Source organism: Drosophila rhopaloa, unplaced genomic scaffold (genome assembly GCF_018152115.1).
Source record: "Drosophila rhopaloa isolate 14029-0021.01 unplaced genomic scaffold, ASM1815211v1 contig_163, whole genome shotgun sequence".
NCBI classification, from domain to species: domain Eukaryota; kingdom Metazoa; phylum Arthropoda; class Insecta; order Diptera; family Drosophilidae; genus Drosophila; species Drosophila rhopaloa.
Window position 1 is genome coordinate 14,785,061 of NW_025335043.1, and position 17,007 is coordinate 14,802,067.

General features: G+C 37.4%; 1 protein-coding gene across 1 annotated transcript in view; it reads left to right on the top strand.

Annotated features, from left to right (window-relative positions):
- Positions 1 to 17,007, top strand: part of LOC108037236 (potassium voltage-gated channel protein Shab) — a 61,366-nt gene that overhangs the window by 32,476 nt on the left and 11,883 nt on the right. Inside the window, 3 exon segments of the mRNA XM_044457875.1 lie at positions 6,911 to 7,754; positions 14,546 to 14,682; positions 15,502 to 15,912. Coding sequence (XP_044313810.1) covers positions 6,911 to 7,754; positions 14,546 to 14,682; positions 15,502 to 15,912 — 1,392 coding nt within the window.

A 17,007-nucleotide genomic window follows, 5' to 3' on the forward strand; every position in this document is an offset into this window, starting at 1 on the left:
TCTAGAGTATCAAAAATTATTCAAAATTTTGTATCTGATAAGAATTCAGTTTTAACTAAACCGGATAATCCTTTTTCTCTGTGCCCTACCCAAATCCCCCCAAATCCCTCCAACTGATACCCAAAGATTCTCATAGATGTGTTCGTATTGTGTTTCTAACCGTTGAACTGTGAACCGTGTCAATGTCAAGCGTAAGAAACCCTATTTAGTTCGATAACCCCAATAACTCCCCTCCTCCAACTTATATTTAACCTTTTGAGTTATTGATTACCTCTTGAGTTACTCTTATGTAGTCGAACTTTGGTTCTGTGCAAAGTCACTATTATTTTTACACTATCGCCAGCTCTTGCACTCTGTAATATAACTCAGCCGTCGAGCAGATCAGAGTACTATATAGTGTAAGAATAACAGCAACAGCAACATATCTATCTCTACTCTCTTTATATAAATAACCCACTCTCAATGCTGTACAAATCTTGCCAATTCATCACTTGCTTTTGCGACTCAAACCGATATATGCTTGCACTCTGAAAAGATATATAATCGATACCTTAATCGTTACTCGTTACTGGTTACTCGCTACTCGTTTCGAATGTCCGCCAGTTATCTGTACCATATGATGTGATGATATCGCCTAACTATATCTATATCCCGCTGCTTGGCGCGCAGATCCCCTGGGATCGAAATCGGTGTATATATGGCTGATCTCATGTGAATATCCCATATCGAAGTGCTTCCAGCTTTTGTGTCATGTATCATACAGATCGGACAGGACAGTCTTCCTCCATCGGACGGAACTTGGAAGTCCCCGAAAATCTGAGAAGAGTAACCTCGAAAAAAATGATATAAAAAGAGTTCACGGCACCATTTGATTGAGTTCCTTTAAGTTCATAATTTCTGCTTTTGCCTAACCAATCCCACCATCCTCTCTTAGTGTAAGATGCATTGTATGTTTTAGTTTGAGTTTTAGTTATAGTTTTAGTTCGAGTCTTAGTAACCGAAACACGCGACGACACCCAGAGAGTTCCAATTAGCTAAAAGATCAAGCCAGAACTGATCGAGCGCAATCGAAACTGCCAAAATTGTTTACTAATCGTTTCTCTAATCCAGTCTTTTTACATCACACACAGTTTAAATGCGAAATTGACAAGCCCTGTATACATACAACTATATATAAACTTATTATATCTACTCTGAATATTATTAATACGTATATCTCTTAATTGTTGATGATGATGGTGAAGTAATATCTCTCTGTTTATCTCTAATGTTCTCCCCAAATCCCCCAAACACCCCACTGTAACTATGTTTGGGAATGGGCAATAAGCGATATGACCAGGCGGCAGGTGTGCTGTAGAAATCCTCGAAAATATTGTAACGAACAAGGACTCTGGGGAGAAGTGGCCAAAGCGGTGTTGTAATACATTTCCATTTTCCATGTGCTAGGGGGAAAATTCGATAGGATCCGGACCAGATCAGAATATTTCGGAGGACTCACGCTCCTTCATTCTGACTGGCCTTGTACCATATATATATATATATATATAGCTTATATATATAGCTTAAGGCCTCGGGCACACAACCACACACACATATATAAATATCACAATTGAAACACTCACTCAAAACGACCTCTGTTTGGCTTTAGCTTGTATTATACAGCCGATAATCTGCCCCGATTTATGGCATTAGCTTTGGCTTTAACCAAGAATATTGGTGGGAGAATGGAAATAATTACAACATTTTTGGGTGCATCTCCTATAATTTTTCATTCGATTTTTGGTTCCTTTTTATTTAAATTATGTACTTTTTATTTTAAAACTCATTTAGGGTTACCATTTTTATTTTTTTTTATTTTATTACAACTATGGAATGAATTCCTAGAAATTTCTAAAAACTTATTTAGAGTTTCGAAAGAATGTAATCATTCCATATGAACTATGATTTAAACTTTTTATTTAAACTTTTCGGTTCTTTTTAAAAGGTAATGAAAAATTTCCAGAGCCCTTTGCCAGTTGTACTTTTTATCGTATTTTCATTTATGATTTTTCTTCAAGAACTAACTCGATTTCCGTCAGAGAGAAAGAAGAAACTAACCAAGATTTTTAGTTCTGTACTTTTTTATTTTATTTTTAATACCACGCCTAAACACATCCTTTTTTCAACGAAATGATAAATATGAGAACCAACAAAACTAGCTCTGATCTAATATAAGTTAGAAAACTCAGTTGATATCTTCGCCTCGTTGAAAGCGACAAACAACTCAGCAAGAAACCAAAGCGCGCTCACAAGACAAACAAAAAAAACAGAAAATATCCAAAAATACTCCAAAAATATTCAAAAACGTTTATTTTATTTGTTATACTCTATAAATACACTTCAAAAACAACAATAACGAAACTGGAAATATATAATGTCCAAATTGTTGTTCAGTTGTTTGCCTTTTGTGTTGATATTTTCCTTTCCATTGGCGATGATATATGTACATATCTGTATGTCGTATATAAACCCTCGTATTCTTTTCCTATATATTTGATGTCATGTTGTAAACTCGTGTGTATTGCATATGGAAGAAATTTATTTAACTCTCGTTGTTATTGTATTTTAACCAACTTCCTTTGTAAGCTATTGGTCTCTTGATTACCTACAATTTTCGACACTTAAACAGAAACACAAAACACTCACACACACAACTAAATACACTTGAAAAATATTCTACGGTGCCTTCGAAGTCTTAGCCCCTTCTTTAAATCAGCATTTAATCAGAAAACTATCTTCCATCTGAACCCTCAAAGAATAAATTTAAAATTCATCGTCTCTGTTTGCTTTCAGTTTTAGTTTAGTCTTTTGATTTCGGTATACGAGACCCGTAACCAAAATAAATACATCGATCGAACAAAATCTCCTTCTTGAAATATTAACCCACCAAATTTGCTGCATTTGAATGCCACTAGTATAGAATTTCGTAGTCGATTCGTACTGAATTCTATAGCCGTTTGTATCGAATTTTGTTTGTTTTTTAGTGAGTCGAACAAAGTATGCGAACCAACTCATGCACCCACCGAAAACCACCCACCCCCCACTTCCCCCACTCCAGAAAAACCCCAACAAACCACCAAAAAAAAAACCGAAAAACCGAAACCACAAAACGTACAACCCGTAAAAAAAACACTCCACGTGAACCAAATGCAAACCTGATCAAATAATTTAGCCGGAACTCAGTTTCCAAAGACCCACAAGTACACACAAACACACACACCAAAACACGCCGACACTGAGCGAAAACACTCAAAGTTTTGCACTCCCCTATTTTTAATTAAAATTGAATGTGATTTTTAGTTTTGGTTTTCATCTGACCTGAAGTTTACCCTTTTTGATCTAGATTTAGTTTTGTATGTACAGCGATTGCGATGAGTTCCCCTCAAACCTTTGTAAATTTGTATATTTATCATAAATATCTCAATATCTTTAAGACGAAACTCTTATGTCCCGATTTTATTGTCGCATGAATTGTTTTTTGACTGTTTTTGGTCCTTATTTGTTCACCACCTCAGCTCATCTCTTCTCTTTCACTGGTCACCTTTATCTTTCTCCTCACTTTGCTTCAACCCTGAGATCTTGATCTGTTATCCATCGATCTTTCATTACTTGTAATTCAAGTGGATTTCAGCCAGGTTCAGGGAAGTTAATTCAAATTTGTTCTCCTGTTAGATGCGATTGCAAAAATTCCGAGTTTTCTGTTTTCAAATAGTTTAAAATCCAGCAAAAAAGTATAAATTGCGTAATTATGTAAACAAAAGAAATCTAGGATTTAACAACATTTAAAAAATAGTAGACCTTGATAAACTAATTAAGTCGAAAGAATTATCAGGTTATAAATACTAAACTAAATACTTAAAATCTTAAAATAATACCCATATTTTGCTTCTCAAAATATTCTACCTCAATGCTCAAACTTTGCAAAAGTATCCAAATGGTCGGACTACCGACGATCAGCTTCCTTTTTCGCTTTAAGTTTTTTTTTTGTAAATCTTGTGGCTCTGTTGTCAGCGGCTTTATAGACGGAATTTTGATTTTTGTAGGCCTAAAGCAGCAGAAAACGCTTTGAACTTTGTAGTTGTTGTGAGTTTAGTGCATTTTCAGTTACCTTTTGAGTTCCCTGTTCCCCCGGAGACTGTGATCAAGTAAGCCAGCTAGGAGTATTGCGAAATCATGTTTTACTTTCAACCCAGCGAGCCCTATCCATCCCCCCGAAAACCCCCCAACCACCTTCATGACTGAGCAGCAATGGTAGCAGTTCCAAAATCCAAAACAACAGTATGCCAAAGTGATATAATTCGCACACAAATTTTTTGTTTACGAAACTCCAATGCATTCTGTTCAATCGAAAGCGAAATAAGAATCGAAAGTAAATTAGTTTGTAAAGCCTCACCGCCATCTCAAGTAGATTGTTGAAAACCCCGCCCCGCCCCGCCCCGCTCAATCCCCAAATCCCCCAAAACTATGGAAATTTAATTAACTTTCCCGAAGTTTGACAGTCCAAGACCAAGACCACTTCAATGCAAGAACATCTCTATCCAAAACTCTATGTATATCAAAACCCTGTTTCTCTATTTCCAATCCCCTTTAGGTGCCCTCTCGCACATGTATCTTACTATAGTATCTAGTATCTAGTATCTGTACTTTGACTTTATTCCACTTCTCCTTCTACTTCTCATCGTTGCTAACTAGCACCATCCAAATGTTTTCTCTTTTTGATTTCTTTTTTGGTTCTGTGAGTTTGTGTATCCTTTAGTGCGTTTCGTTTATCCTTACGTAATGACTCCTTCTTGACTATGTATCTTTTGTCTAATAACTGCATAATCTGTATCTTTAACTTTTGTATCTATACGTAGCAAGCCATATAAGCCATAAATAGAGAAGTCAGCCCATCCAACGAAGCAGAACTATGAAATTCAGCTTTCCCCCCTCCCTCCCCGAAAAAAACCCCAAGTCCAATGTCCAATGTCCAATGTCCAAGATCCAAGATCCTAATCCGAATCCGATTCCGAAACCAGAACTGCGTGGTTGCGTACAGTGGCCTACTATGGTAGATCTGGACACTCACAGAGTTATCTATGCATACCACTTTGGGGGCGTGGCATGTCCAAGATGTTCAACCTATCTCTCTCTCTCTCTCTCTCTCTCTATCTCTATCTCTGACCCCCTCTCGAATGTCAGTCACACGCACACCCAACATTCCACCCAAAAACACTCAGACCCCAATCCCCACACCACATAAGCCCCGATTCAGTTTCGGATTCAGATACGAAGCCATTTGACCTAATGTGGCATTGAAAACGCAATTGAAATTTGCATTTCTGACAGGCCTCCTCCTGTCCCCCGAAAATCCATTTTCTCCCCCCCTCTCTTCCGAACACTTCAATCTGCAATTGGCAGTTTTTGGTAAATTAAATGTATTATTTAGAGCCAACCAATTAAAATTGTTTAAGTGTGTTTGTTTACGGAACGAAATCGTAGTCCAACCATTTGGCCGGAGAATAAATGCATAATTTCACGGACTGTATTTGTGTGTATCCGGGGACAGATGCAATTATTTGATGGCCTGATTGGCGATTTCTAATTTGATTTAATTTTTTAATTTGATTTGGAATCCCCTATCTCGTAACCGTAATTCCTAGCTCGTTTGGTACGAAAGTTATGCATTTGGATTTGAATTAGATTTGGATTTCTTCCTTTTGTCATTTGCTAGAACTATCATAAATTTAAACCGATTTAGTTTCCAAACATTATTTTCCAAGAGAAAACAAGTCAGACCCAAAAAACAAATACACAAAACAAAAAAAAAAAAAAAAAGAGCGTATGAAACGGTGATTTCTGAGGATTATGTAAAAATCGAAAGTGAGGTTATAAACTTTAAACAATAATGTCGACTGCAGACCCCAAGGGTAGCGTCTCTTATTAAACGACGGAGTGCCCCATCCTGGTTCACCCTCATACCATAATAGAACCAATTAGACACACACACGTATAGATGATATGTATGTAGGTGTGTTATGTCCTTGTGTTGCGTCATGTGATCTGTCCCCCACAAAACAGAGAACTCACACATATACAGTAACCCGAAAAACACACCACCAACCACTAGCCACCGAACCACTAACCACAGAACCACTTACCACAGAACCACTTGCCACCTACCACTTACCACTCAACCACTTACTCAACCACTTACACCCACACCATCCAGAGAAAGAGTTGATCTAGACTAGAGACCCCAAAACTTCGAGACTTAGGATCAAAATATAATAATTCCCAACCCATGTTTTGCGTTTGTGTGTTTTCGTTTGTTGCCAACCTTTGATTTTACTTTATGGTTTGTTTTTGATGAAGAAGGATTCACGACGAATAAATATATACTTCACATATAGTACAGCAGCCTTTGGAAAGTACAAAAACCGTTTAGGAAAGCCAACAAAGTTCTTAACCCCTGCCTAAATGAAACGATTTAGTTATCACTAATTAAGAGACCCCGTTTCGACTAACAATCCCCCCAAGATAAAGCTTGATTCGAGACCAGAACTCTAACAATATGTTAACTTAACCCCTAAAAACAGATTGCGATACAGAATCAAAGTGAACTCTACTTTGCTGATTGTTGTAACCGTGTTTTTTCGATTAATTACCAAAACCAAACAAAAAAAAAACCCAAATTAAATGTGTATAAAAGACAGACTTGATATTGAATGAACGTATCGTGTTATGTGCCTACCAAAAACCAAACAAAAATTAAAAACCAATTATGAAATACCTTAAATACCTATTATCGTTGTGATTTGATTGCATTGAAATTGAATCGTTGCTGAATCATGGTCTCGACAAAGTCTCGATTGTTCTTTACCGTTCGCAGGTTATCGCAGTGATATCCATACTATTCATAGTCCTGTCTACCATAGCCCTGACGTTGAACACCCTACCACAACTACAACACATTGACAACGGTACACCACAGGATAATCCGCAATTGGCAATGGTTGAGGCCGTGTGTATCACGTGGTTCACTCTAGAGTACATACTTAGGTTTAGCGCCTCGCCGGACAAGTGGAAGTTCTTTAAGGGCGGCCTTAACATAATCGATCTATTGGCAATACTCCCATACTTTGTTTCGTTATTTCTATTGGAAACGAATAAGAATGCAACGGACCAGTTCCAGGATGTGCGTCGGGTGGTGCAGGTCTTTCGCATCATGCGCATCCTGCGAATCCTTAAGCTGGCCCGTCACTCAACGGGCCTGCAGTCGTTAGGCTTTACGCTGCGTAACTCGTATAAGGAACTCGGTCTACTAATGCTGTTCCTGGCCATGGGCGTTCTCATATTTTCTTCGCTGGCATATTTTGCCGAAAAGGATGAAAAGGATACAAAATTCGTTTCAATACCGGAAACATTTTGGTGGGCGGGTATTACAATGACAACTGTTGGCTACGGGGACATCTATCCCACAACTGCACTGGGAAAGGTTATTGGTACTGTGTGTTGCATATGCGGTGTTCTGGTAATCGCTTTGCCTATTCCCATCATCGTTAACAATTTTGCTGAATTTTATAAGAATCAGATGCGCCGCGAAAAGGCCCTCAAGCGTCGCGAGGCACTCGATCGTGCCAAGCGCGAGGGCAGCATTGTCTCCTTCCATCATATCAATCTGAAAGATGCCTTCGCCAAGTCCATGGATCTCATCGATGTGATTGTCGACACAGGTAAGATCTAATTTGGTTCCCCAATCTATCTAAGAATGTGCCTTGCCTACGTATCTACTAAACTAGCCGACTCAAGGGATCTGCCAACGCGATCCCCCGCCTCATGCTATGCTTACTATCCACCCCTAATCGTAGTGACTACACAAAATAATATATCATATATTTACCTGATTTTATTTTCAACTTTTTAAAGCTATGAATTGCCAATTAAAATTTTTATTAAGGAAAATTTAGGGCCTTAGTTATTTGGTTTTATTACCTTTGAAACCAATTGACAAAGAGTATGAAATCAAATGTTAATCCCTATGAAATTAGATAACAAATAATTAAATTGTTATTAATTCTTAATGAATTATGATATGGTGGTAAATCTAAGCTTATTTTTTATATTTTTAAATTATATTGATTGCCCATCCTATATTTTCTGTGAACTTTCCCTATTAAACGCTTAAAATCCCTCCCTTTTAACTTTGCTTACTCTTGTGTAGTTTTGTGCGTTAGCTGTCTAAGTAATCGTTTTTATATTTTTATACTTTCGGCATGCAATTTTTTTCTTGGCTTTTTCTTAGTATCTGTTAAGATTGGTTAAACTTTTTATTCGGTAAAAAGCTGTATCTAAAATCCAGCCTAGAGGCGTGTAAATAGCAATTAGCAGAAACGGGACGAAAGTCCTGCGACTGCTGAGCCGTAAGATGATAGAAATTGTTGAACCTTTGATTATTCCGAGCTCAGACTTACGTTCGATTAATCAATTGTAAACTAGTTAAGCGATTTGAGTTACACTTAAGTTCTGTAGCTAAGACCCACCCCCTACAATACAGAAAAAAACACCGCCAGCGTCACACAATAATGGTCAATTAGGCAAATGCTTTTGTACTTAGCGCATTAAACGGGAAATTAGTGGGGTTTTCACTTGTACAAAGCACACACACCCCTGAACCCCCGGGAAAACCCCCCAATCGACACCTCTGCTGTATAAAAGCCCGCGCGCCTAGAAGTAGGCAATGGAATCGCACGGCCCTTTAAAGCCGGCAAAAGCCCCTTTAGCCCTAACCCCCTCTCAACCCTCCGACGTGTGTTTTATTTTAGGCAAGCAAACAAATGTCGTGCATCCGAAGGGTAAAAGACAAAGCACCCCCAATATAGGCAGGCAGACCCTCGATGTGCAAAGCGCCCCAGGTGACTACATTGCGTATACGTAGCCTAGCCCACTCTTTGCCTCCCAACAACAACAACAACTCGTATTATACTCTATTAAATGCCGTAGCCTTTGACAATCGCTTTTGAATAGCCCCTAGGCACACGGATACGAAACACAGATACACACACACACACTCACACGCGCCAACTACAGCCACACACTATTGTACTATATATACTATATACTGTATATCGAACTATATTTATTCGCACACTCTCTCTCTCTTTGGAGTTACCTCTTTTTCTCTTAGTGTATCTTGGTATATTTAATAAGTTATAGCAAAGATATAGCTTAGCTTAGGGAGAGAATCCACACGGCTTCAGCTTTATTCCAGCTTTTTCCAAGTGGAGGAAAAATAGTTGCAGCTGTCCTGGGAGTTGAGAAAATTAATCTCTTTAAATGACCAAACAAAATTATTATTGACATTATGTAAATAATATTTTACAATCGATTTTTAATTGAATTAAATGTGCTTATGTGATGACCTTATAGGTTACTCATGATATACAATTATTTACAATTAACGATGATGATGGTTGTATTATAGAATAATTATTATACAATTTCAAACAATTATAATGAACTTTTTGTATTAACATTTATATTTTAAACATTCATTTTACCTCTATAGAATTTCAAATACTTTGTAGTCACAAAAACACGTCATTTATATTAAACCAATGTAATACAATGTAGTAAATATCTAAAATTAATTCGTACACCATCAATATATAAGCCCCAACAAATCTCGCCCCGCACAGCTGCAATTCGAATCCAAAGTATATATAATACAAAAACCCCCAGAGTCGTCCTGTATATATAGCCAAGGATCTAGTGATTAGCTAGGCAATTGCTGTTGCAATTTGTTTCGTTGTTCGGTTTTAGTTTGCCTTCAGTTAAATTGAGTTTGCCTAATTGCTGACTTCAGTTGGACATTTGCCCAGAATTGTGAATTATGATGATGACATTTTGCTACTCATTGCTTGATTCTTGTTTTAATTCCGCCACAACCATAGCAAATTTGAATGCTCAATATAGAGTTACCATTTCGAACTTATTAAAAAAAGTCAAAAAGAAAAAAAAACAAACAAATTATTATAAATACAACAAACATTTTTTTAGAAAATTTTCAAGTGCTGATTACATACAATTATAAAAAAAAACACACACACATGAAACCATATGATGTATATGCTCATTCTCTTAGCCAAATGTAGTTGTAATTTAGCGAATCGAAATCGTTATGGGGCCTATATGCCTAGAAATACTAGTCTCCAAAATATCTACCTACAACGTGTTCTTTTCTCTGCTCTTCTTTTTCTACTTTCTGCTCACGACATTCTTTGAATTTTCAACCATTTCAAAACCAAAACATCTTACACACACACATATACGAATATTGAAAAATTGCAAAATAAAAAACAAACACTGAATAAAAATAAAAAAAACGTTAATTAAATTGAATGCGGCTGATTTTGACCTAGGCGAGAAAAACACGCTGATCGAGGCGCCGCCACCGCCCTCCTTTGGCACGCCCCGTCGTCGAGCACTTTCTGCGAGAATCCAGGAGCTGAACCGCAGTTTGCTGGAGGAGCGGGACGCCCAGCAGCAGAATAGCTCCAGCGACAACGAAGACAGCCGTTAGGAAAATGCCCAAGAGAACGCCCCAGAAATCACCCTCGAAATCGCTGGCAAACCGCTGCAACCACAGCAACAACAACCCGACCCAAACAAACAACCTACAACAATCTATACTAAGCGAAACTAGCTAAGAGAATGACAGGCGATTGTTATTATGTATATGTAAATTAGTCGAAAACAAATGCAATTTGTTACAAACACACCACCACACCAACACACACGTACATGAATCAATCACACACACTCCAGAGTCCTAGACTTAAGCGAAAGTACTTCCAAGGAAAACAAAAAAAAAGAATAACATTTGGTTAGCAGTTATCCCAAATGCGTAGGCTTGCTTTGAAGCTTCAAATCAATCAGAAATCAAATGAATTGTGTACTTCCATTTTTGATTTATTTTCCAATTGAATGTTGTGATTAAATGTAACTGCTTTTAGGCGCCCTCATACCCACACACACACACAAACACACACACACACACGAACACGAGACACTCAAGCTCATACAGACATGCTGTCACACACACACACACTCACACGCTGCTGCTAAATACCCGTATTTATGCATTGCGCATACGCCACGTTGTCATAGTTTTCTTTTTCTTAAGAGTTAGATGCAATAAAGTGGCAATTTTTATTATTTAGCATTTATTTTTTATTGCATTAAAATTAAATACAAATAAGAAAAACAATAATTACTTTACATTTATTAGTTCATATTTGTTATCTTTGTTTTACCTACCTTTTACCCACTTTATCTCTTTGTAAAGTGTGTAAGAGATAGATGCAAAAAAAAAACAACAAAAGGCGTATGCTTCATCGTACTATCGTATATTGAAAGTTTTGCTAATCTCCATCAGCACTTGAAAATAAATCTAAAAGAAATTCAAAGCCATAAACGAAATGAAGATCTGCTCAAATTTGCTGATGTTCTCCTCAGTTTTGTTGTAACTTATTTTCGATAACCGATTGCCTGGCCAGTTTATGCTATATCCATTTGGTTTCAACGCAAATATTCGTCTGCAAGCAAAACTTTCAAGTACCCAAATGAGATTTGCAGTAGTAGTGGGTGTGGCAGCATGTGTGTGAGCGAAATCTTCCAGGAACTACCATATTCCCCATGTAACCCCAATCCAAAATATGCTAACACAACACGCCATTCGAGAGCTGAACTCTGAAAATACAATCCGCGTAAGCACAATTTTGATTTAGTCTAAATCTTAGCAATTAACTAGGCCTAACCTCTATGTAAACTCCAAGAAGGCATTTATCGAGCGCACTAGTCAAAAGAATTCCCTCCATGGACATGAAAGCACTTCAAGTGGTCGCCATGAGGTAAACCAAATCGAAATCGAAGATGTATCGAGATCGAAATCGAAAATAATACCCAAAAAGAGATGTGAAAAACCAGAAAACAAAACGAACAACAACAGAGCAAGCCTTATTTATGAAATTAGTTGTTGTAGCTGTGAGAGGGTAAGCTTAGTTTTTAATTTAGAGAGCGCATCAGCGATATAGCGTGCATTAGGTATACCAATGAAATATACTCGTTCCAAATGTAGAAACAAGAGAACTTAGCAAAAACGATGGCGATACGTTCCTAAAAACGCATAAAGCACAACGGAAAACGGAAAAACAAAAGAAATTGCCTTATTTAAAGCGAATTGCTCCTAGTTTGCAGCCATATATAAATACTTTAAGATAGAACAGCTGAAGTTTTGTTAAATTGTAAGCCCAACAAGTTATATCGATATTAATAAGCGAGCTGAGCGGTTCAAACAAACTAAATTATATACAAATTATATACAGATTTTGAAATCCTTTTTTGTGTGTGATATTTGAACGATTACCTATGATTTGCCTTGAGTTTCCACATAGTTCAAACATTTCTATCATTGCGCTCAAAGAAGCTAGAGTCCTGAAAAAATGAAAAATAAACAACCGGACTGACATTCCAAAAAGCCTTTTCGTGCCTTTTACTTGATATTCTTTTCCATTTCCTCCTGTTTTCCTTACTTGTAACCTACTTATATATGTGTGTGTGTCTTCGACTTTTCGTTTCCACATTATTAACGCTTCCGTTCCAAAATTAATTCCTATCTAACGCGCTGCATGCTCTAATCCTATGAACTAATCTATAGAAACTGTGTACGCTCTCTTTATGCTCAAGCCATGTATGATCGAACAAGAACATATAGTGAATATGAATACTCACTCGTACTCGTGCTCGTACTCGTACTCGTACTCGTACTCGTAATAACCCAATGAATAACTGTGTACTGTACTCGTACTTTTGTGTACTACTGTTAAAGCCGTAAACAACTTTGTGTGTCTGTGAAATTAGCAATAAAACCAAAACCCAACTGCGCTGTATTATTTCATTGTGCCAGCTAATCCAAACATATCGATATCCATATACCTATATATTTGGTGTTTAAAGCTTGACCAGATTTTGAGTTCAAGCCTTGAATGCAGGAAAGGCCAGAGTAAGGGGTATATTTAACTCACAACTCATTCTGACTCATCATGAGAAGTTTTTCTATTCCATTTCACTCATTAACAAATGTTTCTGTTTCGGGATAACGATACAAGATCACACACCTGAACGTGAATGGCGTAAATGACCATGAACCGATTTTGTCTATCTGAGAATAATTACTAAGTGAAGAATGTTTCGCACATTTGTTTTGCCGCGTCCAATTAAAGCACTTGACATTTCAAACACCCACAAAAATCACTTAATTATTACAAATATTTTTCAGACAGTTGTTATACATTTCTCAATATTTTTACTTGAAAATTGAAAATAAATAGCACTATGAATTAAATTTGGTATACAGCTATATTTTAAACAAATATTTCAACTGAGAAATATTCTTGATAACGATCCATTACATATTTTCAAAGAGGCATTTCTCTTTAACTTATTTCCAATACTTTTATATACTTTTAAAAAGGAATATATTTGTAAATAAATCCCGACTTAATATTTCTCACAGGTCTTCTTTTCTAATTTCCATTAAATACTTTATATTTCTGTAAAACTTACCTTAACTACATTTCATAAGAAAAATATTGGTTATTATTGAAATTAAAGATGCATTAACTACCAAACTAAATTATGTTTCCGCAGGACTACCTCTTCCGTTTCCGTTTCCATTTAATACCAACTTAGTTCAATAGAAATGTTACCATTAGTTTATCATGACTACTAACTCTATAACTGTATACAATGCTAATCATTAAATCAAACTATAAATTAGAGTTCTACTAGTTTGTACCAGCCATTAGCATCACCAGTTAACTAAATGTTGTTCTAATCCATTTAATCACACTCAAGAGTAAGCCTAAATTTAACCCAGAACTATAGACGTCGTTCTTCAATGTTGTTCTCACTGTATTCCCACTAAACTAAACTTAACTTAGCCCCAAAGTTTTTGTGGTCGCCGTCGTCATCGTCGTCGTAACAATAATTAACCAAAACTATAGCGAAATATAAAAACCATTCATGGAACTCATTCTTCTTTCTTTTTTCCCCTCTTTTGATTTGAAACGAAAAAAAAAACAAACCAAAAATAAAACACCTTCATTTGCGCTCCGAACAAACCTCAAACAAATCCAAAATGCGCTCTAACTCATTAAAAACTATATATACGAAATATATAACCCTGTGTATATATACCACCAATGGCGTCTGTCGGCTAAACAAATGCGAAACGAAACTGGCGACAAAATGCATTCATGGCTTCTTTGCGCGAACCCCCGAAAAAAAAAACAAATCAAATTGATCGTGAACTTGAACATATAACCCGATAACCCGAAAACACCCACCTACACTGAAACACACACCACCAACACACCAACACACCAAGCAGAAAAGCGCGAGAGTCACACACGATCACTCAAAAATTGGCACCGTTTAACCCACGCGCTCCGCCGATCGCCCACAGGCCACAATCTCTCGCAAACGGACGGGAACAGCACCGAGGGCGAGTCCACCAGCGGACGCAATCCGGCCACCACCGGAACCGGCTGCTACAAGAACTACGACCACGTAGCCAACCTGCGCAACTCCAACCTGCACAACGTAAGTCCTGATGGATAGGATTGGGATAAGTCCTGATGTCGCCTGGACATATCAGTATAGAGAATCCATTATATACGAATCACTAGAGAATTCAAAAGTTCAGGGTACGGTTTTATTATAAGCTTGGAATATTCTACATATTACATTTTGACGTTTTAGAAAGAGTATTCCCTTTATTCACTATCATATCCTGATAGATAGGATTGGGATAAGTCCTGATGTCGCCTGGACATATCAGTATAGAGAATCCATTATATACGAATCACTAGAGAATTCAAACGTTCAAGCTGGGGATATTCTACATATTACATTTTGACGTTTTAAAATGAGTATTCCCTTTAGGGTCATATCCTGATAGATAGGATTGGGATATGCCCTGATGTTGCCTGGATATATCATTATAGGGAATTCATTATATACGAATCACCAAAGCTAAAGTTGTATTTAAGCTGGGGATATTCTACATATTACATTTTAAAGTATTTCAATGATAGTATGGATTTTATCAACCTCATTATTTATAATACTAAATTTATGAATTAAAGATAAGCTTGGTAGTTCTTGAATCCGTACAAGATTGGTTATGGGCTCCTTTGTTAATTGTGGTGATATAATCATATAAACCCATAAAAGCATTAATCTTCTCTTCGTAATACAACTGCATTGATTCAAATAACAATTGGTTTCCCATTCCGTAAATTGCAATCGTGAGTTGTAAGTACGCCACGCCCAAAAGCGCCATAAAAGTAGATGGAATATGTGTGTAATAGAAATCCTATCTGGAAATTATACTAACCCTCTTCCCTTTCATTTGCCCAGCGCCGCGGCTCCAGTTCTGAGCAGGATGCAGTGCCGCCGTACAGCTTCGACAATCCCAATGCCCGCCAGACCTCGATGATGGCCATGGAGAGCTATCGCCGCGAGCAGCAGGCATTGCTGCTGCAGCAGCAACAGCAACAGCAACAGCAGCAGCAGCAACAGATGTTGCAGATGCAACAGATGCAGCAGAAGGCCCCCAACGGAGGTGGAACCGGATCGGGAGTGGCCAACAACCTGGCCATGGTGGCCGCCTCCAGTGCGGCGACTGCCGTGGCCACCGCCAGCTCCAGCAATACCGCCCAGGGGTCAGAGGGCGGCGCCGAGGGAGGCGGTGGCGAGGGGGGCGGGGCCGATGAGGACAACCTGTCCCAGGCGAAGGGACTGCCCATCCAGATGATGATCACGCCCGGGGTAAGTCTGCGAATTAAGGGGAGATACCTACTCATTGCCATACTCGCAATCGTATTTCTTGAATATCTTAATGTTTTCAAAGTTCCTAAATCGTAATCCTATGTATTAGTAAATGTGAAGCCGTTAAAAACTGGATCGAAATATATTCAAATAATTCTAATTATATCCCAATTATTACTCACGTTTGGTTCCTTCTCATTTGCCAAGTGTTAGTCGGGTAAATTTGTTTTGAGTTTTCAGTTCTTATATACCACATATGTATACCCTTGGTGTCCTTCAGTTGAGTATTCTTGAGTTCCCCACATTGGCGGCCTCTTTTCGTAGTTTTAAGTATCCCTAGTCAGCTTCATGTTCTCTCTTGAGTTTATTCAAACAAATTCCAACCACCACAAAAAAATTACCCAGAAAAAATAACAATTAAAGAATAAAAACTTAAGACCTTAAGGCTTGAGAACAAAACCAAGTTCTTTAACAACATTCACACATTTCAACTTTTAGATTTTACGGGGACGCAGTAAGGAGGTACATTCAAAGTATACACAAAGAACTCAACCTACTCTAATACTCTACTCTACTCAACTCGAATGCATTTGTGCCACAGCTAAATATCTTTAATATGTATTCGATTTTGCCAACTGATTTATTTTGAATGGATTTGCGGATTGATTGTCTTCTTTTCAGTGGCTGAACCAATGCTACACATATTTTATTTTTTCGGGCGAACGTGTAGTTGCATTTGCGGATTTGTAACATCTACATGAATGCCTATCTGTTCGACTGCCCAATGAAAAATGCATAGAACCGATAATTTTTAAACCAGTTATTTTTAAACATTTTCCAATTCTTCGATTTTTATATATATTGCTTTCGGTATTAGTTGGTTTGTTAAAGGTGCTGGTTTACTTAACGAATGGCCACGAATGGATTTCATTTCTATATTCCATATTGAAAGTGTCTATGTCAGTCAAATTTAATATTTGATAAGAAAAAATATTACAAAAATTTGAATTATTTCCGCCGCCTTGGAAAAAGCGTAAAAGGATTTTGTTTTAAACTTTAAATAGTTTTAGACCTAATAATTGTGATTCCGCCTTT